General features: G+C 39.3%; 2 protein-coding genes across 3 annotated transcripts in view; both read left to right on the plus strand.

Annotated features, from left to right (window-relative positions):
- BDP1 (B double prime 1, subunit of RNA polymerase III transcription initiation factor IIIB) overlaps nt 1–5,217 on the plus strand; it is a 50,093-nt gene extending 44,876 nt beyond the window's left edge. The window contains exons 36-40 of the mRNA XM_061468645.1: nt 472–683; nt 1,585–1,624; nt 2,497–2,791; nt 4,050–4,290; nt 4,639–5,217. Coding sequence (XP_061324629.1) covers nt 472–683; nt 1,585–1,624; nt 2,497–2,791; nt 4,050–4,290; nt 4,639–4,767 — 917 coding nt within the window. The 3' untranslated portion in view covers nt 4,768–5,217. The remainder of the gene's footprint in view (nt 1–471; nt 684–1,584; nt 1,625–2,496; nt 2,792–4,049; nt 4,291–4,638) is intronic.
- A 2,507-nt stretch (nt 5,218–7,724) lies between these two features.
- The window catches only part of MCCC2 (methylcrotonyl-CoA carboxylase subunit 2), a 40,613-nt gene continuing 21,465 nt past the window's right edge, over nt 7,725–26,872 (plus strand). Inside the window, exons 1-7 of one of the 2 annotated variants that reach the window (XM_061468732.1) lie at nt 7,725–7,935; nt 12,004–12,070; nt 16,521–16,605; nt 16,852–16,953; nt 17,542–17,669; nt 18,925–19,037; nt 24,072–24,185. In XM_061468732.1, the coding sequence (XP_061324716.1) occupies nt 7,804–7,935; nt 12,004–12,070; nt 16,521–16,605; nt 16,852–16,953; nt 17,542–17,669; nt 18,925–19,037; nt 24,072–24,185 (741 nt within the window). In that variant the 5' untranslated portion in view covers nt 7,725–7,803. The remainder of the gene's footprint in view (nt 7,936–12,003; nt 12,071–16,520; nt 16,606–16,851; nt 16,954–17,541; nt 17,670–18,924; nt 19,038–24,071; nt 24,186–26,872) is intronic. The other variant, XM_061468731.1, reaches the window with a different exon arrangement.

Raw genomic sequence — 26,872 nt, forward strand, 5'->3', positions numbered from 1 at the left:
GGCAGAGTTAGGGTATATCTTCTGTCTCACTGGTCCCTTCTGCTTTACCCTATCTCCCTAGTCTGCTGCTCCCCTAGATGACTTGCTGTCTTTTGAGACCATACTGGGGAGTGGAGGACAGTGTGGGAGCATGGGGGTAAAGATTCAACTGTATGTATAAATAATACTGTATTGTAGCATCTCCTAGGGCAGTTAATCACTTGTCTTATTTTTACATCTTATTGAAATATCAAGTACAATTCAAACAACACTTTCTAGAAGTAATTAGATTGAATTATGACTAGAAAAACTTAATTAAGTAATCAACACAGAAAAATGTTTCTTGTTAGTAAACAGTACATTTGAAATCAGTATTAGATATAAAGCAAGAAAGAGTATCACACAGATCCATGTGTAATTTCCATACAGAAATGTTATGCAAAGTAAACTTGGGCTTTTGTACAGCCATAGTAATGACTTCTTATGTGTACGGTATTGGATCTTCGACAACTCATGAATTTACTGCACCTTTAAACAGCAGTATGGAAACTGAACAACTAGAGAGTGCATCAGTAGAGCCTGTCCCAAATTTACAGACAACTCAGAAAAGGTCAGCTGCTGACCTTGAAGAGAATGACTTTCCTCCAGCCAAGAAAATTCTCTCTACTGTTGTAGTGGAAGATAACTTGGAAACCACTTATGAGGTGAGATCATAATTTGGTACATGAGTCTTTATGCAAAGTGTAGATGTATAAAATGTAATAGAGCATCTTAATTATGTTTTTTGTTTATTGGTGTCACTTGTGTAAACATGAGCTGCCTGTACAACTTACAAAGTAATCTGTGAGTGCTAATTTTTTTATTTTGAACTTCACACCAGTTTGGGGGCTGTTAATATAGTATCAATTTTTTTGGAGAATCTATAGGTTCTCAGGATTTATTATTAGACTTCCTAGTAGGCAAACTGGTTATGTGACTGTCTTGGTTCATTCACTACAGCCTTTCCAACAATGACACTGCAGGAGGTGGAACTCTGGATCTTTATAGAATGATTGGCAGACTGTCTGGGTTCACTGAACAATGTTGTGATTCCTCATGGTGTCTTGCTTCATGAAGACGTTAGATATATATTCCTGTCTTGTTTTTAACATCACAAGTATTAGTTTAAAAGAACAAGCTGCAAATAAAAACTAGGCAGCATGTTTCCAGCTTCCCTCTGTTCATTTAGACTATGCCCAAGCTTATAGCAGTGACTACCACTGCTTTTTGTGAGTAAGCTAAGATTGTGCAGTATATCTGGGTGAAGGAATGGGTGAAAATTCCCTGCATGATTCAGAGAGCTTTTCTGGGAGGGACTGGATAACAAGCCTTTTCGTTGATCTCTCATCTTTATATCCTTGCCTTGAATTGTTTGTTGTAACACCTTGAAAAGCCTGCTTAGGAAATGAGTTAAGTCATGAATGACACTGTACTGAAGATGTAGTCTTCTGTATCACTGCTGTTCTTAGAACTGTGCATGTGTGATATGGCTGTATCAGCTTTCATTTTCTCTTCTGTATTGAGAAAAAAAGACAAATAACCTTTCTCTTTCTTTTTAAAATACAGACTGACTCAATTAAATCCACAAATGCTCCAGTAACTTCAGGTAAGTATATTTAAACTTGTAAAGCAAAGTATAATGAATAGAAATGCTTAATACATCACAATTTAATGCTGTTACTGTGCTGAATTGCCCTGTCTGAGGCTATCTAACATGAAAATAGGAACAAGTTTACCCTAATACCACAATTCTGCATTTTTTGCTATGAACTATGTGTGTTGGATTATATAATTGTTAATTTAATAATGGTTCTAAAAACGTTTGTGTAGGTAGTCTGTTTGTGAAATTTGGGAGGCTTTGGGGGCTAAATGTATCTTCTCTTAAATTAATATTTCCACCTGTTGGAGGGCGCTAGTAAGCACAGGCATTAACTGATATTTTATCTCTACTAACTTTTTAACCACAATAATTCCTTTTTTATTTTACTTTGTCTTTTTAAAAAAATATGCACAAAAACATAACTGTTTGAAAATCTTGTCTGCCTCTGAAGAATCAGAGAGAAAGCTGCAATGCTGACAATGCAGTCTTCAGTGAGCCTGTGAAGGGTTTGGCAAAGTGCTTTTTGGCCCCGGTAAAGACTTTAAGGTGTAATTGTAGAAACTTAAACAGCTAGATGACTTGACTAAGTCTAGTGGTATGCTGAAAAGGGTGGGTGTGTGCGTGTGGTGTAAAACCACGCTTCTACCAGCTTTTCCAGCTTTTTCCCCATAACATCTGTAAGATCTTACAAACTTTAAAAGTAGAGCATGAACTTTTAATCTTTAGTGGGGACTCAGAAAATAAAATTGCAAGAAAAAAATTAAAAAATTTGTCCCTTCTCTTGTAATGGTAAAAACCTTCTTAACATCACATGTGTCTTTTGGGTTGTTGTGTTAAAGTAACAGGAGTCTTTAAATGACTCTCAACTACTTTTACAGGGAATCCTTTTCAAAAGACAGAGGCTTCAGCAAAAGAGAAAGTACCTGCCTCTGTGTTGGTGTCCAAATCTATGTCACCACTGGCTGACAGGAGCCACCTTGAGACTTTGGAGAACTTGGGGATAGCACCACTTGAGAATTCATCATCCAGAGAAAAAGAGGAAGTGGTGTCTAGATTGTCTTCTAACAGAAAAGCAGAAATAAATGAACAAGGGAAGCAGGTGGAAGTGCATGAATCTGGACAGGTGGAACATACTGGAAGCCTAGCATCATCTTCAAAAACTCCATTAGTCAGGTATTTATGCAATGCTTTGGCTTTTTCTGTAAAAAGACCATTTTTCCATATTGAGGTTCATATCTTTTTTCCACTTAGTATTACAAGAAGGGCAGTACCGTTGTTTATGACGTATATGGCTAGAGTTACAGTATCTATCCTCCTCAGCAAATTAGAAAGGAACAAATTGTCTGCTTTGAAATTTGAATTATTTTAAGTGAGCAGATTGACCAAGGGACACTACTGAAGTACGGTATGTCTACTTTAGACACTGACAGATGCCTCTGGTGAGGCAGACATCAGTTGGCTGTGATACAGATTTAGAATAATTGTTGATTTCCTGAGCTGAGTCTAATGTTGTGATATATACACCCATCCACTTGTTTTTATTTTTGTCTTTCTGCCAATAACATTTGGTACTGGTATGGTTCTCAGCACACAGGATTTTTAGGACTAACTTAAGATGTGTCATATCCCCAGAGGAGTTTCAGTCTTGACAGCTCAGAGAATACTCCTTTTGTTTAACCATCTGATTGTGGATGTTTTCAAAATATTTTTCTATGCTTAAGTGTTTTGAGTTCCTGCTCTCTGTTGCTCCCTGAAGTTGATTGTGGTGCTCTATTGGTTTCTTCTCATGCTGTTTACTCTTTCGTTATGCTTGTGTGAGAACCAAACCTGATTATTTGTACTGGGATCCCCACAGCAATGGGGATGACAATGCATTGACATCAGAATCCTTGCCTTTAAGTTTACTAAATTGTAAACTCTTTTAACAACATAAAAAGCTGATATTCTGTGTACCTGTAAGTGTACTACTACTGGGTATGATGCTGGTAATGGGCTGCAGCAGACAGTCTGCTCTGGCCCCATCCTTGGGAATCGGGTTTCTTTTTCCATTGAATACATAAAGGATGCTCTTTTCTGTTTGTTTTTTGGGAGTATGTCTCAGTTCCTTTTGGAACTTCTTTCTGAAGATATGGTCGCTTGTTACAGGTTCTGCTTTAGTAGCAAATAGTACATTCCTGTTCTCAGGGATGGAGATTGTTGAGTGTCTCTGCAACACTTCCATAACATCTTGTGCCAGAATATTCTGTAATCCAAAAGCCTTTCTCAGAATGACTTTTCCTGGGGGGGGGGTGTCTTGGATTTTTTTCATAGATGTCAGAGGTGTGTGTTTCCTTTGTTATGAGTTGGACTCCTCTAATAATATACATATCTTTCATTCATGGAGTAATCCTATTACATTCTGACTCTATTTTATTTTCTTCTTTTTGAGCAGGCGTGGACGAAAACCATTGGGATTTTTATCTTTAATTTGCACAAAAAGTGGTTCTGAGACCGCGGAAAATTCCAAAAGGAATAGAGGGAAGATCCCAAAACCTCGGCTTGTGACTCCAAAGCGAAACCTAAAAAACCACACTCCATCTCCTAAGGATGACGGGGAATCTTGTTCTCTTCCCTCTACAAGCACATCCTCATCTGTGGAGTATGAGAATATAGCTGCTGATGCTGCAGTTATGGTATATGTTTACCTTTGAATGCCCTTGCATTTTTGAGATGTGAAGAGCAGTGAATTAGTTATTTCAGGAGTGGGTAGGTGATATATAGTATTTGTGTTTTGAGATCCCTATCCTGGTGAATAAATCGTGACTTGTGCATGTGTTGGAAAAGGGAAGTGAGTTGGTTTTTTACTGCAGGTATGAATACGTGTTTCCTGTATTCAGTAAACACTGATTATTTTTTTTTTCTAACCTTTCTATCTAAATTGGAAGCTTGAGTGCATATATATGTGTGTATGTATATATATATATACATACACACATACACATGAACAGATTAAGACTGTTAACAAGAGCTTTTTGTATTAGGTTCCAAGTAACGAGCCACCTGAGAAGCCACCCCTTTGTGCTAAAGATCAAGAGAAGGAGGAAGAACCAACCAGAATCTCTGAGTATTTTTTCAGTGACATCTTTATGGAAGTGGATGATTCAGAATAGTAAGTCAGCTTTATAAAAACCTAGGATCTGAGAGTGTAATGCAGCAAGAAAAGAGTATTTTTTTGAAGTTCTTATGTCGATTATGCCACACTTAATGTCAGCTAAGCTGTTTTTAATTCCATAAAGATGAAATGTATTTCTTCTGAAGCAACCTGGATACTTTTAAAATGTTGATATAATCTAAAACGTCTACATTGATGTCATTGTACCAGAGCAGCACCTGCTAGCTTGTAGTTTCACTTTAGATGCTGATAATGGATGCAATGTGCAATGAAAAAATGCTTAATTTTTGTGACAAGTATCCTTTTGAATTTTAATGCTAAAGCTTGTGGTACTGGCTGTGCAAGTTCTTCTTTTTGTGAAGTATGTTAGTGTGTTAGAAGGAGGAATGAACTTTTTATCTATAGGGTAATCTCTGTAGATAAAGATGCAAATACTGGAAGTAGCGTAGTAAATTGGGTGATATGATTTAGCGTAAGGTGTCTCTGCCCACGGCAGGGGGGTTGGAACTAGATGATCTTAAGGTCCTTTCCAACCCTAACTGTTCTATGATTCTATGTTCAGCACTGCAGGTATTTTTATTAACATCTTCAAATGATGTATTTTTATAATTGTTTTTAATGACATGAATTGAAAGATCCTAACTGAAAAGCCAAATAGCTTTAGTTCTTTAAAAATTTATTGAGAATAACTGGAAAAACACAATTTATTAAAAATGCCATGCAGCATTAATCTTTGCGGCTGTCCTATTGGAGTGGGAGGAAGAGGTTAATGTTTCCTAATACAAATGCTAATTTTCTTCTAAATCTGAAAACAAGGGGATAAATACCATTTCTTTTCCTTGGTTTTATTTGTAGGTGTTTGTGTGTCTGCTGACTTCCTTGGTTTCCCTTGTGCAAAGTGATAGGAGTTAAACCATGATTAGATAATGTGGTTGCTTTGAGCATTTGCTACTTTGAAGGAGTAGAATTTGGTTTTCTTCATGTTGGATGCCTGCTTGTGCTGTAACTCACTATAAAATGCTGATGCAGCTTTATGATTTTTTACTTGCTTCATCGAGAAGATTGTCGTGTTGAGGCAACAAGGTTCATGCAGTCTCAAAGTGAGATGGTCACCCGCATATCAGTATTTATTCTGAAACTCCTTCTTACACAAAAATGAGTGTGGAGAATTAAGTACTCTACATTTTTCTCCTGTTACTTCATACCAGCAGGTACTTTTGCAAAACAAATGATTTATTACTAAACTGATGTTTAAATGGTGGTGGTGTGCTCTCAGGGAGCATAACAAACAAACCTATCTTCAGCTTTGGACTGGATAATCATTTACTGGCAGAGATTTTCATGTAAGTAGTTTTAGTACTTGTGAGACTGCTTGCCTTTTCAGAAAGCAAGGCTTCTGAAGGAACCTTTGAAATTTTGTCAACGAGGAAAAGCTGTTGTTACTGCAGTTTGCTACATTAGCAGGCATCTGTCAATCAAATGTGTCTAGCAGCAGTATCTTCCTGAAGTGATGGAAAAGGGACTAACAGTCCCAGTGTGAACTTACTTGAAACCATACTGTCAACCCCACCCTCACCATCCAAAAGACCCCAAAATCACCCATCACCATCAGTTTCTGTTCAGATAGTATCTTGTCCTTTGCCTAATCCATACAACTTGAAATGTTTATCTAAATATTGTCTTACTTGTAAATGTTAAGACATAGATTTATCTATACATAAAGGGCCATATATTGTATATCTTGCAGATGTTATTTTATGTATGCATTAGATTCTAGATACATGTGGCTTGTTTTAATCACTTGCACTTATAAGAGACTAAAACAGATTTGTGGGGAGTCACTATAAAATAATTGCCCTAAATACTTTGAAATGATAACCATTCCACATTTAGCTCTATACATTTTAGCTTGCATTCTTATTATAAGATAAAAAAAACCACCCAATTAGTTTCATGACTAATATTTAAGGTGCCTTATCTACCTGTTAGTTTGGGCTACGCACATTTTTTTTCCCCTGCAGTAAGTCACATGCACTTTGTTAGAGGGTTTTGGATTTGTTTGGATTTTTTTTTTCCTTAAGAACAAATTTAATTTGAATAAAGACCACTTTGTGTTCTGTTTGTGTATGAAAGTTTTATAATGGTGAAGTAGGTAAGAACAGGTAGAAATCTCAATCCCTATTAGTTCAGCATTTCTGTGAAGATGTGGCATAAGACTGCTTTGCTTAGAGTTGTCCAACATCCTGTATTGCTTCTTATATCTGTTTCAAAGAAAGTAGTCATATTCTCTGCTATGAATCATGTGAATAAATTATTTTATATTGCCTCTGTATCCCTTTCTTGGAATATCATTTGTAGTTTTTAAATGCTCATAGGTATAGTAAGTTAATGAAACTGTAGGCTAAGTAGATGGCTGAAGCTCTGACTGCAGCACTGGGGTGGACGCGGTGGTAACAGACTAAGTACATTTGAACAGGGGTTATGTGGTGGGTGTCTCTGGTTTGAGGTTATGTTTTAGCATACAGCCTAATTGATTTTGTACCAGGCTTCACACTGCTTTCTCTGTGTAAATACAAAATAAAACTGGAATGCTGGAAAACAGCAAAGCTTTCACACAAGGGACAATAGAAAAAAAAAAAAAAATGATCTGTCCCTCTTGCTGTAGCATCTCAGCCGTTCTGCAGGTAACAAAAGGGCTAGGGCTCTTCGGGGGTGCACAAATGTGTAACCCCGTCTGGGAACAAAAGGCTTCCAACGGAAGTTCTTCAGCGTTGTCTTGCAGCCTGGGCCCGGGGGGGGGGGGGGGGTTGCGGTACTCTGTCGCCGACCGGCAAAGGGAAAGCCTTTAGCGTTGTTGAGTTCGGTTCTCACAGTCACAGCCGCGACCGGCGGCACGGGGCACCGCAGGTAACGACGCTGCAGCCAAGCCCGGTCCCACGGCCCCGCTGATGCCCATTGGCTGCGGGGGGGGGAGTGGCGCCGCGGGCCTGGGACTGCCGGCTCGGCTCGGCTCGGCTCGACGCGCGGCGCCGCCATGCTGCTGGGCTCCCGGCGGCTGCTGGGCCGCTGGCAGCTGCTGAGAACAACCCCACCAGCCCGCGGCTACCGGGGTGAAGCGGTGGCAGCGGTGGGGTCGCCCCCCGACGCGGGCTCCGCTGTCTACCAGGTAGGCCAGCCCGGGCCCCCTGCCGCCTGCTGGGTTGCCGACGGGAGACTCCGGTGGGGAGCCATGGGCGGGCAGCGGTGTCCACCCCCGGGATCTGCGGGAGTCCAGATCTGGTCTTCCCGCTGCTAGGGCGGCCGGGCTGGGAGCTGACGCTGCCGGCCTAGCCCCGGCCTGCAACTCGGCGGCATCCCACTTCCTCACCCTCGTGTGGCGAGCCGGCCGCCTGCTGAGGGGAGGCCCCATCCGCGAGATGCAGGCTGCGAGGGGCAGCGGAACTCGGCGGCGAGTGGGCCTCGGGGTCACTGCTTCGGTGGCGCTGTGGTGTGGGTGCGGCAGCGGCGTTACAGCTGGTGTGACCGCGGCCGTGCCACGCACCGTCTGCGGTCAGCCCGGGGTCGCCTCGCACGGCTCGGTTTTACCGCGCTGCTGACCGGCGCCTTCAGTGCTGAGGTCCCTAGCTCATGCTGAGCGCAGAGGTGCCACGAAAGAGACTTTGGGTTTGTACTGTCGGCTGCTTCAGTATGGATGTTTTTACCTGTCTTATTTTTAAATCAGAATGCCAGCAGCAGCAGAAGAAATCATGTTTGGAACCATAGGTCGCATTCCACTTGTCTTCATGAAGAAAACAGTACTTGTGTCTGGTGTAAATTGTTTTGTTTTTTTTTTCATGGGACATTACTAGCACAGAAAAACATGGAATGGTCTGGTTTGGAAGGGGCCTTAAAGCTAATCTAGTCCCAACCTCCTGCAACAGCATGGAGCCCACCTTCCACTAGACCAGACTGGTCCAAGCCCCATGCAACCTGGCCTTAAACACTGCCAGGGATGGTGCAGCCACAGCTTCTCTGGGCAGCCTGTGCAAGTGCCTCACCACCCTCACAGGGAAGAGCTTCTTCCTTATATCTAATCTGAATCTCCCCTTTGTCATCTTAAAGCCATTCTCCCTTGTCCTGTCAGTAGATGCCCTTGTAAAAAGTCCGTCTCCAGACACCATGCAGGACCCCTTTAGTCACTGGAAGCTGCACTAAGGTCTCTCCAGAGCCTCTCTTCTTCAGGCCAAACAAGTCCAACTCTTTCAGCCTGTTTTTCCATAGCAGAGGTGCTCCAGCCCCCTGATCGTCTCCGTGGCCTTCTCTGGAGTCGCTCCAACAGCTCCATGTTCCTCTTGTGTTGAGGGCCCTAGAGCTGGATGTAGTACTGCAGGGGGAAGTCTCACCAGAGCAGAGCAGAGAGGGAGAGTCTCCTCCCTTGACCTGTTGCTGATGCAACACACCGTATCAGCTGCATCGTATTTATATTGTCATCATGTTCAAGAAAAAAATTGGGTTACAGTTTAGGCTGAGAAAAACACAACTTTGGTGTGGATCAAAACTGGCAGGAGGGCATGCATTTGCTTTCACGTTTGTTCCAAGTCAAATACCAAACGGCAAGTGAAGCAACTCTTTCTGACTTAAATGGTGCCTTTGGTTCTGCGTTTGGTTTTGCAGAAACTAAAGTTGGGGACCGAAGTTAGGTGACTTAGAAACTTCTGTGGAATTTCAGTATGTGTTTATATATACCCATGTACAAAACTTGTGCATGTGGAGTGGGTGTATATATATATATGTGTGTGTGTGCATATTTGTGTTTAGCGTACCAAAACTCCCAAGAAGTAGTATTTTAATAAATGTGTTTGCTCAGCTAAGCTGTTGCTAGGTTTGTGTTTGTGAGTGTGTATCTTTCAATCTCAAAAGCAAGGCTCGGTAAAGTAGCTAATGGTGTTAATATTTGGTGGAAATAATTTACAGAGCACTGTAAACACATGTGGTGCTTTACAGACACAGATGTCCCTGCTATGAGGCACTTCACCATCTGAAACAAAAGTAATACAGGGAATAAAGGTGCAAACACATGATGGCATAAGGATATGTGTTAAAGGTCTTGTCTTCTTTAGCTAATGTTTGTGTTTTCTGGCTGTGAATTCAGCCAGGCACCTTTACCTTCATAATATAAACTCTTTTTCAAACCAGTCAAGTGAAAATGCAATCTAAAGAGAGTCTGAATTCTGGGAAATCTGTGTGAATATTCCAGGGTTTAGATTTTGCAGCCACTTAGTTCATGTAGCAGTAATTCAGTTAGCCTGTGTAATAACTGCAGGATTAGTCTCTAGGTTTTGACTCTTGTTTTTTCTTTAATGTTTCTAGAAGCCCTCATGTTAACAGCAGGATTTTACAGAACTTACTGGTGCAAGGGCAAGTTTCCAGAACAACTTGTGTCACTTCACTGGCCTTTTTGTCATTAATTAATGAAAAGCTCACAAATATTTGGTGGAACTAACACGGTTGTTTCTGAGAGGAGCCTTTTCTGTGTGTATTCAAAACCTACTGTAAGATTCCAGGGCATGTTTTCCTTTGTAAAGTCTAATGATGCTGTGTTCTGGTTAAAGGCACGAAAGATAAGGCTAGAAATTAAGTGAGTTTAAGCAACTGTAATATTTGAATACACTGTTTTTTTTTATAGATTATCTGAATCGTCCTTTCACAGTGTTTTATGTAGAGTAGCTAAAGTAGCTACCGTAATTTGTTAATTCAGAAGCTAGTAAGCCTGTGATTGCAATTGCTGTGCCCCTTTTAATTTGCTTTGCCATTTTTAGCTGGGTTTATTTGGTTTGGTTTTTTTCTATGTTAAAGGTGAGTTTTTAAGCTCAGTACTGTGTGCAAAAAGTAAGTGTATTTAGAGAAAACAGGCTGAGTGGACAAAGCGAATCAGGGAAAATACATGCGTAATGCTTCGAAGTGAGCCAGCTGGGCAAGCTGAACACATACAGTAGAAGTGGGTGTTGTGACAACTGCAGATTTTTGAAAGTGTGGAATTACAATGGCTGTTTCACAGACTTTTCACGGGGAAAAACAGTTAACTTGTAAACAGTGTCTTTTGCAAAGGATTAAAAGTAGGTTTTAGTTCCTTCAGTGCTGCTGGTGGTTGTGTGGCCACAGTAGCTGCTGTAGTCTCTCCTAGGAGCATCAGAGTCAAGTTAACATGACATGTCTTGTTTTGTTCTTAGCTTTTGGGATACTGCCACAGTGATGAAACTGGCTTGAATGCAGTGTCTGTGTACGTGGTTTTATTCCTTCCTCCTTTGCATCTTGGTGCCTTTCAGTGACCAACACACAGCTGAACAAACTTAAACTGCGACACTTGTTGTCTTTAGGGGAAATCTTAATTGTGAGTGTTTGAGTCTGAATATAAAGAGTCACCAGATTTTTATTTTTTCTGTCAAAGTAGACTCTAACATCTTCTAAATGAGAATTAGATAAGGCAGTATGATTTTATTTTCTTAATGCAGCAGTTACTATATGTATCTGGAATTTCACTTTTTGGAGAGGTAACATAGCTATTTGGGAAAAAAAAACAAAAACAAACCAAAAATTTAAGCTTGACTTTTAATTTGTAAGAAATGGTAAACAACTGCTGTAATAAGCACACAGAGCTTCTGATAGAAGTTGTGAGCTCAGTACTGGATCAGTCATATTGAGAACTAAGAAGACCAGACTTTTATGTTTTTTAAAAGCTTTATCTCTGTGTTCTACCTGAACAAGAATATAAAAACATTAACCAAATTCTATTTGGTCTAGGTCATTCATCTTTTGGTATAAAACACAAAATAAGACATAAAGACATATAACAGACATAAATTAGCATAATTAATTTAATAATTAGCATAAATGAATTTAATCCACATGATGCTTTTTACAAAACTAGATTAAAAAAGCAAACCTGTAAAATAGCACTTCAACTCTATAATGGATAATTCTGGTTTTATTTATTAAATTTGGAACTAGACTTTTACAACCCTAACATGCTCAGAGTTTTTTAGTGTTTTTATTAAATGTGTTGGGATGCGTGAGGAAAGACAATACATAGGTAGAAATGTTATTACTTAAAAGACAATACAGATTTGTTTAATAGTATTTAATAAGGTAAAGTGAAATTTGGAAGAGAAATAAATCTTGAACCTTCTATGCTTTATTAAAAAGCAGTACTGTCATTCTTGATTAAACATAAAATGCTGTTTTGTTCTCCACTTAGGAAAACTATGAACGAATGAAAGCGCTGGTAACTGAACTCCAACAGCAAGCAGAAAAAATCAGATTAGGTAAGTATGGTAGATTTTAGAACACGTGCTCTAAACACTGGTTTAGTTTCATCCAAAAAACAGTTTAGTTTTTATAGATGTATCTTCATCAATCAGTTCATTCAGATACAGCGTACTTGCTGGATTATAGTAGTCATGCTGAAATTTTAGCCATCTATTTTAATCTAGATTTACCACCTCATGACATCTGAAAATCTTAAAAAGTTTATGTACAAGCTGGTTCAAAATTTAGTTGTTGGTTTGTTGAGATTTTTTTTTTTTTAAAGCAACTCAGGCTAGCTAAGAAAAATGTCCATACCACTAGCACTTCTTTATTTACCGCAATATCAAGTGTTTTATCATGCTTTTTTGCTTGCCAGTTGAACATCAGAGCAATATCGTAATGCAAGCAAATCCATAAATTACTGAAAGCAGACATAAATAAAAACAAGACTGATTAGTCAAATGGAAGATTAATTTCATTGTCAGAGGGGCAAAAAGTAAGCAGGAAGGTAGTGAAAACTGGATATTTAGAATTGGTTAATTTTTAATCATTAAAATCTTAATGGAATGTATGCTTCTAATGGCAGTAATTTTTGAAAATAGGGTTATTAATAAAAGGCTTTTACTGATAAGCACTTCACCTGCTTCCTTGCTTCATCCACGGCTGCCTGCTTTTGTGACAGATTGGTTTGGCTAATGTGATTCTGTTCAAGTTGCATGTCAGTCTCTTCATGTGGAAAGAGGATTTTCATAGGATTATAGAGTCATTTAGGCTGGAAAAAACCTTTGAGATCATCGAGTCTAGCAGTTAACCCAGCATTGCCAAGTCCACCACTAAACCATGTCCCTAAGCAGAACACCTGCAAGTCTCTTAAATGCCTTCAGGAATGTGACTCAGCCACTTCCCTGAGCAGCCTGTTCCTGTGCTTGACAACCTTTTTGGTGAAGAGATTTTTCCAGATATCCAGTTTAACACACACCCCCCCTGTGGGGAGCAATTTGACGCCATTTCCTCTCATCGTATTTCTTGGGAGAAGAGACCAACCTCACCTCACTACAATCTCCTTTCAGGAAGTTGTAGAGAGCAATAAGGTCCCTCCTTAGCCTTCTCTTCTCCAGACTAACACACCCCACCCCCCTCCCCCCTTTCCCTCAGCCGTTCTTCATCAGACTTGTGCTCCAGACCCTTCACCAGCTTCGCTGCCCTTCTCTGGACCCACTCCAGCGCCTCAATGTCTCTCTTATAGTGAGGGGCCCAGAACTGAACACAGGATTTGAGGTGCAGCCTCACCAGTGCAGTACAGGGGGATGATCACTGCCCTGGCCCCGCTGGCCACGCTATTGCCGATACAGGCCAGGATACTGTTGGCCTTCTTGACTGCCTGGGCACAAGCTGGCTCATGTTCAGCCATCAGTCAGCACCTCCAGGCCCTTTTCCATGAGTAGCTTTCCAGCCATTCTTCCCTAAGCCTGTAGTGTTGCACAGGGTTATTGTGGCCCAAGTGCAGGACCCAGCCTTGTTGAGCTTCATACTACTGGCCACAGTCCATCAGTCCACCCTGTCCACATCCCCCTGTAGAGCCTTTGTACTCTCAAAGGGACACCCCTAACTTGGTGTCATTTGCATATTACTGAGGGTGTACTTGATCTCCTCATCCAGATCACTAATACAGATATTAAACAGAACTGGCTCCAGTACTGAGCCCTGGGGAACACCGGTTGTGGCCAGCAACCAGCTGGATTTAACTCCATTCACCACAATACTTTGGGCCCAGCTGTCTGGCCAGTTTTTTACCCAGCAAAGAGTACATGCATCCAAGCCGTGAGCAGCCAGTTTCTCCTTAGGAATGTTGGGGGAAGTAGTGTTAAAGACTACTAAATTCCAGGTAAACAACACCCACAGCCTTTCCCTCATCCACTAAGTGGGTCACCTTGCCATAGAAAGGCTTGTGTGTGTCTCAGTGGTGTAGCAGGTCACTCATCATTTCCCCTTGGATTATGGGGGGGGTTCATTTTGCTCCCAATCCCGGTCTCCCAGTTCAGTGTGCTGAGTACCCAGAGAGCAACAGGTCTTACTGATAAAGGCTGAGGCATTAAGTATCTAAGCCTTTTCCTCATCCTTTGTCACTATGTTTCCACCTGCATTCAGTAGAGGATGGAGACTTTTCTTAGCCCTACTTCTGCTAAAAACATTTTTTATAGTTTTTTAGGTCAGGGTCTTTTAAAAGACCTTAGCTGTATTTGTGCTGGCAAACAAAAGCTAGTCTGTAATAGTTTGTAAGATTGAAATCTGTTTCATTGTTTTAAGACTACCTGAATTAAGTATAGTTTACTGTAATTAATGTGGACAATAAAATTAAAATGGTTTATAATTGCTTAACTTTGCTGCCAGAGATTGAACACGCAGCTTTAATTCTTCTCTTCTTGTTTCCACCGTAATGCTGTTTGCTCTTCATGGTTTCTTATATAATGCAGTGTCTTTTATGGCTTTGGAATAAAGCACAGTTAAGATTTTGTGCTTAGTCTTTTTCTTGCTGTGCAGCAAAGCTCCAGGATATCCTGAGGAGATGCTGAAACACTTGGACTACCTCTGTCTTTTACTGGGTATAGAGACTTCAGCAATTCCCTGTGTGGCCCGTGAGATAATGATGATTGCCATCTTCACTGCTGTTTTCCTGTTCTTGCCTGTTACATAATAGTAGGACAAGAACATGGCCCTCATCTTTCTTCCATCTAGGTAGCTCCACCAGGGTGTTAATACACTATTTTGAGTGACATCAGTCGAGCTTGCTTTGCCCATCATTTAAGTATGAGAGGAATTAGGTACTTATGTTGAATACATCTGAAGGATAAGTGCAACGCCTTTTTTCTTAGTAAAAGCTGTCTTTCAGAGGATGAGCTCTTGCTTAAGGTCTTTGTAAGGAATATAATGAATGCTTCATTCTTTGTTTTCTGTTTCAGTGGATAAGGCTTTTGTGAACCCATATCCCGTTCTACTGAGTAATCCTCAGCTGTGCAACAAGAAGGTGGCCCCTGCCATCACAGAATTTATAGGCTATGATAAATTACAACAGATGGATTTCTGATAACAAGCACAAGAAGCGACTTGAGATACTTCTAGTTTCTGTGACTAACATAGCATATCAGCAGCCACAGTGAAGTTCTTATAGACATTATTGTAAAGGAGAAATTAAAGAAAGGATTTCAAATTAAATGTCTCCAAATTTGTTCCATTGCCAGGGGTGCTGCTTCTCAGTCTGCAGAATAGACGTCATCTTAGGGTAAAGCAAAGGTCTGGATCTTGGTCAAGAAATATTCAGTAGAATGGCTACAAGGCCTGGAGGGCAAGCATTTATGACTAGTTTGTAAAGAGCAGGAATGTACAGAGATGCATGAAGTCACAGAATGGGAAATTATTTTCACAGCATCACTGTGGGTGTAAATGGGAAAGGCAAGATGGAGGTCAGGAAAAATATTGTAGATGGGGGATGCTGAGAATTTGGATGAGAGTATTAGCTCTGTAGGTGGATATGAGAGGTTGTATCTTAAGAAACTTGTTCAGAAATTCTCAAGATTTAGATTTAGGCTGGATACACAGACCTAATGAACAGGCTCAATCAGAAATAAATTGTGGAGTTTCTGGTATGCCTGATGGGTAGGAAATAATGTGCGTAGTGATCAAGGAAGGAGGTGAGCATAAACGCTTGAAAGGCAGGCTTAAAAGCTCTGCTTTTAAGTGGTGCTTAGATGACAAAGAGACCTTGAAGTCTCAGGAAAAATGTTATCAAAGTAGCACTTTTTTATTTTGGACAGAGGAGACAGACTGATGAGGTGGATCAGTGATCTGTCTACATGGAGAGACAATGTTTGTATAAGCTGTTGTAAAGAGGCTGAAGTGTGTCAACAAATCTTAGGTACTGAATGACAGAAAGCTCTAGAGAGCAAAAGATATGATTTAGGATGACCTCAAATAAAGGGTTGAAATGAAGCAAAGATACACTTGATATTAAATGCTGTCTGAATGAGCAATTCTTACAGTTTTGGAGTGATCTAAGAAAATGAATCCAGATTGTGTTGAGTCTTTCAAGACTGGAATCAGCATAGCTATTTTGAACCAATTTGGGGGAACAGTAAGTAGTTCTTACTGCTGTGCCTTTGTGTGTTCGTGTTTTTAGCCCTTTGGTTTGTTGCCAAGCAGTGGGGGAAGGTTTCAGACAGCTATTTATTAAAATATGTACCTCAAGACTACTATCAAAAATGAGGGGGAAAATGGAGTAGATTCTGAAAAGTGAGCTTTCTTATCAGTATCTTAAATCTGTTTGAAGTAGAAACCATTATTTATTAAATTTGTTGCTAAGGTCCATACTTCAAAACTGGGAACTCATCAGTGCTTCCATTTGAAGTTTTAATATAAGTGGTGATTTATCTGTGTCCTTTGTAAATTTAACAATTTACTACTGTATCACAGGAGGTGGAGAAAAAGCTCGTAAGCTTCACACATCAAGAGGAAAACTCTTACCCAGAGAGAGAATTGACAGGCTTATTGATCCTGGGTAGGTATTTTGGTTTTTAAAAAACATTTCTCTTTTGTGGGTAGGTACCCCAATAGACTTGTTTTTTCTTTAAATTCCATAAACACTGGCAAATTAACACAGTGGAGATTTTACAGTGTTCTTCAAAATAGTCACCTCTCTTAAAAAAAAAAATCTTGTTTTTAAAAATTTAACCTTTTAAATGAGATTCAGTGACAAATTTGGCCAATTCATTTTTAAAATTGCCTTCTGTTTGTCATCATTCAGGTCTCCATTCTTGGAGTTCTCCCAGTTTGCAGGTTACCAGTTGTATGGTAATGAAGAGGTACCAGCAGCAGGCATTATCACAGGCATTGGACGAGTATCTGGGTGAGAGATACCAGTGATCTATATTACTGATGATATGAAATGGAAGGAGGTATAATTTTGTTCAGTTTCCAGTATTAAGCTATTAGCACTTTTTAGTCTTTCAGTTTTTGACCCAGAAAAAATCATCAGTGTTGGTATCTTAATTTATTCAGTCTTAGTTAAAAGAAAGTGATTTTGTATGTTTTTTTTTTAGTTAGTGTATCCCATATTAAAGTGGAACACATACAGAGTTTCCGGTGTCCAATGAAGGAAAGAGATTAGTGTATCACTAAATACCTACAGCAATTTAAAAAAAAATGGGTGGTATCTGAGGCTTAGAATTAATTTTGCTCACTAAAGATACCTCCAAAACTGATGTTGAAATTAAATATGATGCTACTGAGCTTTGTTTTAGGGAGTTAAGGGACTGTGAAACAGGACATGATAGTGCTGAGACTGCAGTTACAGTGTTCATTTGATGGGGTACAGGTGAGGAGGACTCTGAGCATCAGGACTTTGAGAGTCCATGGCATGTTGCAGATCTTAACCAACAGACATACTTACTCATTAGAAATATTTTTCTCTCTCATAAGGTTGTTTTATTTTTAGGGTGGAATGCTTGATTGTTGCTAATGATGCTACTGTCAAAGGTGGTACTTATTATCCCATCACTGTTAAGAAACATTTACGAGCTCAAGAAATTGCAATGCAAAACCATCTCCCTTGCCTGTATTTGGGTAAGTTCCACTGCAGAAATAGCAGATGTCCTTTGTTAAGGGGAGCTGGGCATGTCTAGATAAGATGCTGCTTCTTTAAATAAACATTTTGGAGATTGATGTGTCCCCAGATCTGACTAACCAGGTATGTATTTTAGACGCACAAACTCGAATGTATTTTTACCAGTACTGTGTGACCTCTGCGAATTGGTGGCAAGTCTTAACTGGAGGGTACCCATAGCTTCTCAACACTCTATTCTGCACTGCTGTAAGGCTGGGTTCATAAGGAACAAACGTAATTATGCCATTGTATCACTTACTCCTTTCCCTTATGTTGTGCGATCAAGAGGGAGTGTTTCGTTGACATGTAAGTTTCATGCCATTTGAACTGCCTTTTCCCTCTGTGTTAGCTTCCTAGATGTTAATTCTGATGCAGACACCTGATGTTACTGACGTGGGCATCTTCTTTTATGTTAAGGGATGGCCCATTTCACAACACTGGTTTGTTGGCCACGTTGGAGCTTGTCTTGATGTTGATTTGGGAGAATGGTTCTGCAACGGCAGGGCTAGGAATGAACATCGTGCTTCAAGACAAAGCTGAATGTAGGGCATTAATGGCTGCAGTCATGAAACATGAGAATGTGCATGTGGACTGCTGCTCATAGGTGAAAATATATTGCCAGGAGCCAGAGTTCTCATAGATGCTTGGCCTCCCTCTGCATTTCCTTCTAGTCTCCTGTCCTTTTTCGGAGTCTTACAACATGATGTAATTCCCTTATTTGGGAGTGGAAAGGTAGATGCAGTTGGGGACCTGTAAGCCAGAGGCAAGGACACATAATAAATGAAGGTTCCTCGAGATAGTGTAAGATCTTTGGTATGTCTGAATAATCAAGGCATGAAAGTACACATGATACACTTCCTGAGCTCAAGTGTTGCCCTTTCTGGAACTTGTGAGAGAATTGCAATAGAATAATTGAGTTAAAGTTGTACATTGAAAATGTTCTTAGTTTAAGTGTTTTGCAGTAAGATGAGTTTAGAAGGTTGTATAGGGAGGTGTGATTGCATCTCTTAGCATACTTGAATTTGTTTTGCATTAGAATGGATGTTATTTGTGTGTATGGACATTACTATTTTTCTTTTTTCTGTCAAGAGTATTCTAATATACCTAGATTCATAGTGATAATAATTGGTGTGTATTTTGAAACATGCAGATACTTTGTTAAAAACATGGATAACACTGTTCAAAGACGTGTTAATACGTTTTCATTTACTGTAGTTGATTCAGGAGGAGCAAATTTACCTCGGCAAGCTGAAGTATTTCCAGATCGAGATCATTTTGGCCGTATTTTCTATAATCAAGCAGTCATGTCCTCACAAGGAATCCCACAGGTAATTTGCTTTTATTTCAGAATGAAATGTACTAATTAGTTTTTATGCCTGCTGCCTTTATCTGGTTTCATGCTTTGTTTTAGACAGCACTGTGTTGTGCTGACCTAATGGCCCAGTCTGGAGACTGGAGGCACTGTAAACACAATAACGGTCCACAAGAAGTCATTTATAGTTTTGAAGAAACTATCTTCTTTCTTTGCCTTAGTATTAATGACATGACCTACCTGCTTCTCTCTTGGAGTGGGAGGGGAAAAAGACTTGACAACATGGTAGGTAGGGCCATATGAAGAAGCATTAGGAAATCTCTTGCAACAGTTATCATTCTGCATCAACGCTGTAAAGGTGAGGACCCCTTTGATGATGGCTAGTAAATGAGACATACATTCTACTGATAGGGGTATGCATATACTTATATATCCATTTTATATACTGATGTGCTGTAGGATAAAACTGCCCTAAGAATGAGGTTATTTTCTAATATATTGACAATGCATAGAATTAGTATTAGTCACAGTTCCTGGATTTAGAAGTGGTTTTGTGTCGTGGGTGTTTCAGGAGTGCATTGGGGTCAGTTCTTTGACGCAGATAGAGTGCTAGGGGAAGTGCGCTTCTGAATCTATTAGTCATGAAGAATGTAGGCCTTTTGAGGATGTGACTGCTAATGGCAGCTTTGTCTGCAGTGAAAGTGGAGGGCAGAGTATAAGGTCCCAATGGAGGTGAGGAAGGCAGGTAGCAGGATGAAGACGCTCGACTTCAGGAGAGTAGTCTTGGGCTTGTTAAGGGAATTGTCAGCAGGGACCTGAGAGAGGCTGCCAGGAAGGGTGGAGGAAACTTGTCTTCGAAGGTAACCTCCTTCAAATAAAGAAAATGCTTCAGGAAAGCAGACAGTCGGGTCATTCATACAGAATTGTCAAGTCAGTCATCTCCCAGCCTCTTCATATGGTTGCATAGCCCTCTCATTTACCAGCCTTGTACTCCCGCTTGCAGGCTAAAGAGTTCAAGCTTACTTAGTTGTTACTCCTACAGAAAGTGTTCAATACCTATGACAGTCTTAGTTTACCTTTTCTCAGGTCTCGTTATATTTTTTTGAGATGAAGGAGTCAGACTGCACTGCTCAATGTGTCAACTAATGATGGGTATATACAAAATAGCATAATGATATGTTATTCTGTTAATTCCATTGCCAGTAGCTCCTAACATTTGTGACATTTTTTTGACTGCTGAGCAGTGAGCTGGTGATTTCCCTGAATTGTCTTAATTTCAAGAGCCTGCTCCTAGGTGTAGTTGTTAAATCAATGCATATCACTTTATATTGGCTGGATGAAAGAAGGTGAAGGAAATTTTCAGAATATTGCATTTGAGAAGAGAAAATGGTTTAGAACATTAGGCTTAGAAGTAGGTGGCGGAACCCCAGGGAGAGTAAAAGTTTAGCTAACTTGCTGTTTTATTTGAGTGCTGTCGTGGAAGTGTTTCCACCTCCATGACATACTTGACTGTTGAAATCATCACTAATGTAAAGTGGAAGCAGGACTTTTATTTTCTTCATTCTTACCAACATGTCATTGAGAGGCATAGTTAGGCTGGGACCATTTTTATTTATTCTCTGTGAGAAGCTGCGCTTGTTTGAATCTCCTGATCTTCCAAAGGAGGAATTAGAAGCTAGTATTTCCTTTCAGTGTGTAGCAGATACACCAATCAAGGACAGAGTATTCCAACTCCTTTTTACATAGCTGTGCACGATTTCTGAGGAAACTACATTTATTACTTTGTTACCTTTTTGGCATATTTGGGAAACAAGTCAGATTTTGTATCTTTAACTATCTTTTTCTCTACCAAAGAATCCTGAAATCTGTTGTCTCGAGAAATCCAAGGCTGAAAATTCCAACAACACACTAAATCTCTTCATAAAGTCTGACATAATTTAGTTTCTACAGTTCTTTTTCTTTTTCCCCACAGTAAAAGTGGAGCAAGTGTATTAATAAGCTAGATCTCCAGGGGAAAACCACTGTTTGGTTAGATGAAAATATTTAGGGAAAAAGTTTACAAGCTGGCCATCATGCAGAGTCACTGACAGGTCTAGGTTGTACTGTAGATTTATATGTGTGAATAAAATTTGTCCAGGTATTTTTGTGGAACAGCAAGGGTCAAAGGAGACAGTCACAGAGCTGTTTTGCTGAATTATCTTCTTAGGAGAAGCTTTGGTAAGCAGTTTTGATAGAGAGTGCAATCATAACCTAGTATGGGAGTAGTGGTTTTTAGATGTTATGTCAAAGATGGATACATGAAACCAGTTTGGAAGGCTGAAATTACTGATGTTAGGCAGGACCTTTCTAGAAATGCCTGGCCCTAAAGTGATGCTGGTGTTTTCCTGAATATTGTGAAACAACTTTAGTGTAGAGCTCCTTATAAAGTTGAATTTGTTTTTATTTTGTGCTGCAGAAAATATATGGACTCAGGGATCAATATGATCAGACAAAAAGCCATTTATTACAAAGCCTTAACCCCTTAAATACTATTTCTTACATGCACTTACAGTGATTTGGCATATTATGATTGGATACATGTCCTGAAGACCCTTTGCACTAGCATATAATTGGTTAAGCACAGGTGTGGGAACTTGACCTCGAAAGCTTGCCAACAGTCCACAGTTCTCATTACATCAGTGAATTCTAGCTTCTTCTTATCTTGCTTGCTTAAGCTTCCTTGGGCCTCTCACGGCCTTGCTGTATCTTTCAGGATTATTCAGTTTATGTACCAATTATCCATTCTCCCATGAGAACACTGTCTCCACAATTTTGATTACCATATAGTGTTTTATTAGGAGTAGCATTGTACTTCTATACAATAAAAGCTTAGTGTAGGAAAGATTTGGCTTTTAATAAACCACATTTCTTTTATGGTATGATAAGGTAACTTTCTTAAAATATTTATGGAAGCCTGGGAAAATGTTTTATGGAAGTGCTTCCTTCATTGAAAGGATGTAGTACAGGTGTATTTTGTTTGGGAGATGTTTCTATCCTTTGTTTCATTTCAAAAAGGCACTAACAACATTTGTAAATCTGATATTGATTGTATGCCAACAGACTGTGTAGCTAGGGTCATCTTCCCTGTCTGGGAGGATGTTTCATTTGGAAATGGTGTTAGGAAGTTATGCTCCCTCTGATTAACCAAGAATTTTGGTTAATTCTTCTGACACAGGATGGTGGATGTTTTTAGTTTTCTACCTGCCATTCTGTGTTTTGTCCTGCCTGAAGGGTTCATCATCCCTTCTCAATATTGCCTTTAAAGTGCTTGTTTGGGGTTTTTTGTTGTTTTGTTGTAGGGGGTGGTCGTTATTTTTTCCCCATTGCCTATGGTGCTTTTAATTTTCCTCTCCACTTTTACCTGTGACTAATATATTATACTCCTACTGCAGCTTTAAATTACATTGATGTCTGTGTGGCTGTGAATCAGAAAGCTGTGATTAGCTTCTCATTAGCTGCTTCCTAAGCAATCTCACACTCATATGCTGCATGGATACAATGGGGAGCTGATCAGTGGGTATGAAATACTGTGTGTGCATTCAGAACTGTTGATTTTTATTGCGGTTCTCAGTAATTTCCTATGCAGTAATTCAAGGAAGTCAGGAAGTAGAGCATTAGTTGGGAATTCAAGGTTGTGCTGTTTGACAGGTAGATTTGTTGGTTGTTTTTTTTTCAGTATATAAATATTCTAATTTATATAGTAGAAAAAATGACACTTAAAGTTTAAATGCAGGCACATTTTTCAGCATGAACATGGTAAAATGAAGAGTAGGAAAAAACCCCAAATCCTGGGGAAAAAATAAAATTAACTTTTTCCCCAAGTTTGTCCATTTTCTAGGGGCTTATGTTACTCATATTTACTAGGAGGTACTTATTAAATGCGCAACACAAATACTGCAGATTAATCACAAGACTCTGAGTATAGCTTAAGATACTGAAAAAGCTGTTCAGTTTGGTTGTAGCAGGTTGGCATAGTTCATCTACTCCTTTAGATACAGGTAATGTGATTTGGAAGATTTATTTCTGAGTGTATTTCTTTCTTTTAAGAGCAAACATTAAGTTATCATTTAACACAGAACACTGTTAGATGTCACTTTAGAAATATTTCAGAGTCAATATAAAATCACATTATTTAGGGAGAGAGTTGTAGTTGTGGTGGTTGTGCAAGAAAGCGTTTCTTATTGTCTGCCTTTTCCATATGAGTATTCAGTTTCTTCCACTTTACAAGGTGTTTTGAAGGCTCCTCTTTGGAGGAGCTCCCCGGAAGGTAACGTTAAGTGAGAAACTTCGTTCTCATGATCATACACTGCTGAGATTTTCACCATATCTGGTGTCAAGTCACTTTTGTGAAAATGTCACCAAAATGTTACTGGTAGAAAATGTTCATTGGCTAGATGTTCATCTCAAAATTAGGAAAAAGAATAAAGCAGAGATTATTCACGCTAAAGCCCATAACGAGATTCTCAACACACTTTGAAAGGGCAGACTTAATTAATCCATTGAGAACTGAAGTTACATACCAGTAGATGTGAGGAGTTTTCTTCAGATGATGTTAACATTGGTGAAATTAGGCCAGTAAGCAACAACTGAAACTCTGACTCTGACTTAAGCATAAATACGAGGAGCAACCTTTAGGTTTCAGCCTTTACTTTTCAACCTTTTACCATTCATCGGTAAAACCAAGTTTCATGGTAGAACAAATTTCATGGTAGTTTCATGTGCTTCTTCAAACATTTCATGTATGTAGTTCAGGGTACTTCACATAGGAATTTTCCTGCAGGGCAGCCTGAAAATCGTAGTTTAAGACACTGCTGAAAACAAGAAAGATTCCCTGTTTTTTAAGAAAATCTTAAATATAAATAAAAAGTTTGCTGTGTCAGGCAGAAATAATCTTGCAGTGCTGACCCAGAAACTGTATTAAGATCAGCACAATATATAATAGTATCATGTGCATTTGTTGTTTTTAAGGGTTGGACAATTCATTAACTTGCGTTTTTTGTTTTCCCAATAGATAGCTGTAGTAATGGGGTCCTGTACAGCAGGAGGAGCATACGTACCTGCAATGGCTGATGAAAGTATTATTGTTGGCAAACAGGGAACAATATTCCTGGGAGGGCCACCGCTGGTAAGGATACTGAAGTTGTAACAAAGCCCCCCAAAAAACTGCGCTGCAAACAATAGTACAGCTTAAACTATTGCGACCTTTCTTAGTGAGGTATTTCCAGATACTCTGTAGATTGATTTGCGTTTTTTAAATACATCTGAATGTTTATGTACTTAATTAAATCTCTTCTATTAGAATTTTATACATAAATCAGACTTTGGTAAGGTATTTTTATAGTACTGCCTTTAGGTTGCGGTGCACATTTTGAATTACAGAAATGCTTCCTGTATTCCATTATGTACTCTCTAGGTTTGATGTGAAATAAATAAAAATTTCAAGTATGTATATTGTATCTGAGAGTCAGGAGCAGAGAACTTCAGAAACAGGACTGGTCTGCTATATTTTATGTCAGTTTACAGACAGAGGAGGTGCACATATGATGGAGTTTGTCATAATTTCCTTGCTTCCTTAGTAAATAAATTGTTTCTAAGGAAAGTGACCTGACAAGCTCCTGTGAATTGAAACTTGCTTTATTATGAAACTTACAGTGAAATTTATTACTATTCAAAATATTGCAGGATAAAACATCTTTAAAATTACAGTAGCTTGGCTCGAACAGCAAAGGAAGTCTCAAGTACAGGTTTTTGTTGGTTTTTTTTTAACAGCTGTACTGGTGTATATTCTAGTGTAGGCTGAGTTTTATGGTGATACAAACAGTAACCTTTGCTTAAAGATTGTTTTACCCAACACATGCTTTATGAGAAGAAAGGAATTTCCAGGAGTAAATATTACGTTACTGCTAGACCTAACAGGTAAGGCAGCACCCAGCATAACTAATCTAGTCTGAATGAAGTCTGACTGAATAAACTTGCTTTTCTTAAATAGACAGATATTTGTCTCATTGAACAAACTGGTCTGAGGCAGGACGTTGGCTCTGTTACAGGCTTTTGGGATCTTTTAGGGGTGCTTCCTGTGGCAAAGCCAAGTGAAAATCAAACATCTCTCAAAAGTCCTTCCATCTTGAGCAGGCCTAAATGGAGAAATTGCTTTGTAACATCATCGTTAATGAAGATAATGCTCCACTCAATTCCCCTAGTAACAGAAGAGGCAAAGTCTGCTGGAAGTCACTTCTTTCCACCACTTAAGATACTGGGAAGACGTAGCAGGTCTGTGGGAAGGCAACCACTGATGGATTTTTTTGTTGACCAGTTCCTAAGGCATGGCTGGGGTAATTTCCTTAAAAGCATGAAGAATTGACCCTGTAGCATCCTTTAGCATTTACTTTTATAGCACTGCTCAAATTTTCATGGTATGTTTTTGCATTTAATTCTTTTCCTTTACTTCAGCTGTTTGTTTTCCCACTGGCTCATCTGGATGCTAAAATGTCATCTTGATGCTAAAAGTGTATATTAAACCCTTTTTTCCTTCGAAAGTTTAATGCACAGGTGGATTTTAAACTCTTGTGCAGCTTAAAAAAAAACCCAAACCAACTTATCATTTATGCAGACATAGTTTTCTGTGGCTGATAAATGGTAATTAGTGTTCCAAAACAGAATTTAAATTCAGAATGTAGCTGACATACAGAAAGCAGCAGCAGGGGACACACACCTCTATCTACAAAAATACTTTGTTGTCTACCACAATAAAATAAGGTGTTTAGCTTGAAGTATTTCATTATTTCAGTGGAGGCTTTCCAAGTTGACAAGAACAACAAACTAATCGTCAAAAGCAGATGAAATAATTAATACCAACAGTGTGATTTAACACAAATTTATTTACTGCATATTACAATTTAGAATTCTAGAATTTCTTTGTCTATTGGAATTTCTTTGCAGCAATTATTTCTAGCATCTTATCTAGGTCTCTGTTCTTTTCTATATTGTATTGGTCTCTTTCAATTTGTGGTTATAGGTAAACAAAGATAAATCCTCCCTCAAAATTAAGCAGTTTTCACTGTAATTTAGATACTGGGAGTTTTTTGGTAAAGGTGGCATGAATATGAATGAAGATACTAGTTGAGAATAGTATTAATTGAGTGAGTAACATTGGGTGATTCATACATATTTTTGTTGAGATAAAGAAATAAGTACAATGAAAGAAATTAACTTTTATATCAGACTGTTAGTAGCTTGGTCATTGTGTTACAAATAACTGCCCTGGTACCAGGAAGGCCTCAGTCCTTTCTGGGCCCTGCGCTGTTCATTGGCTTAGAGCCAGTGGTGTTTAAAGTGGTAGTACTGCCCCTGAGGCTTGCCCAGGTTCAGAGTAATTTGTTGCAGAAGCTCAGTAAGCTGACCAAACTCAGTTCTTCTGACATGGCATTTCCATTGGCAAGAGTGCTGGGGGAGTGCTGTGCACTTTGATTCTGCTTGGAGTTATGTTAGAGCTGGAAAGGTTCATCAGACCTGTGAGGACCCCTTAGCTGCACTGAATAATGTGTTCTGGAGAACCTGCTTAAAGCTGGTTCTTTTCAAGCTCCAGCATTAAGCAGGTTGAAAAAAAAGACAGCCAGTACCCAGTACTGCCCAGGAAGCTGAACAAAGGGAACCAGACTCTGTTGTTTTAAGAAAATGATAATCATTTAACATGACAAGGGAAATTACTGGGATGTAGCACAGGACATTTTTGCCAGGGTAAGCAGCTGAAAACAGGTGGCCTGAGTCAGTTCTCAAAGGGAGACTTGGCTAGGCAAGCCAGTGACTGCAAGG

Source organism: Pezoporus flaviventris, unplaced genomic scaffold, assembly GCF_033815535.1.
Source record: "Pezoporus flaviventris isolate CSIRO_AGI_PZ_B2104156 unplaced genomic scaffold, CSIRO_AGI_Pfla_v1 ptg000050l, whole genome shotgun sequence".
Lineage (NCBI taxonomy): Eukaryota > Metazoa > Chordata > Aves > Psittaciformes > Psittacidae > Pezoporus > Pezoporus flaviventris.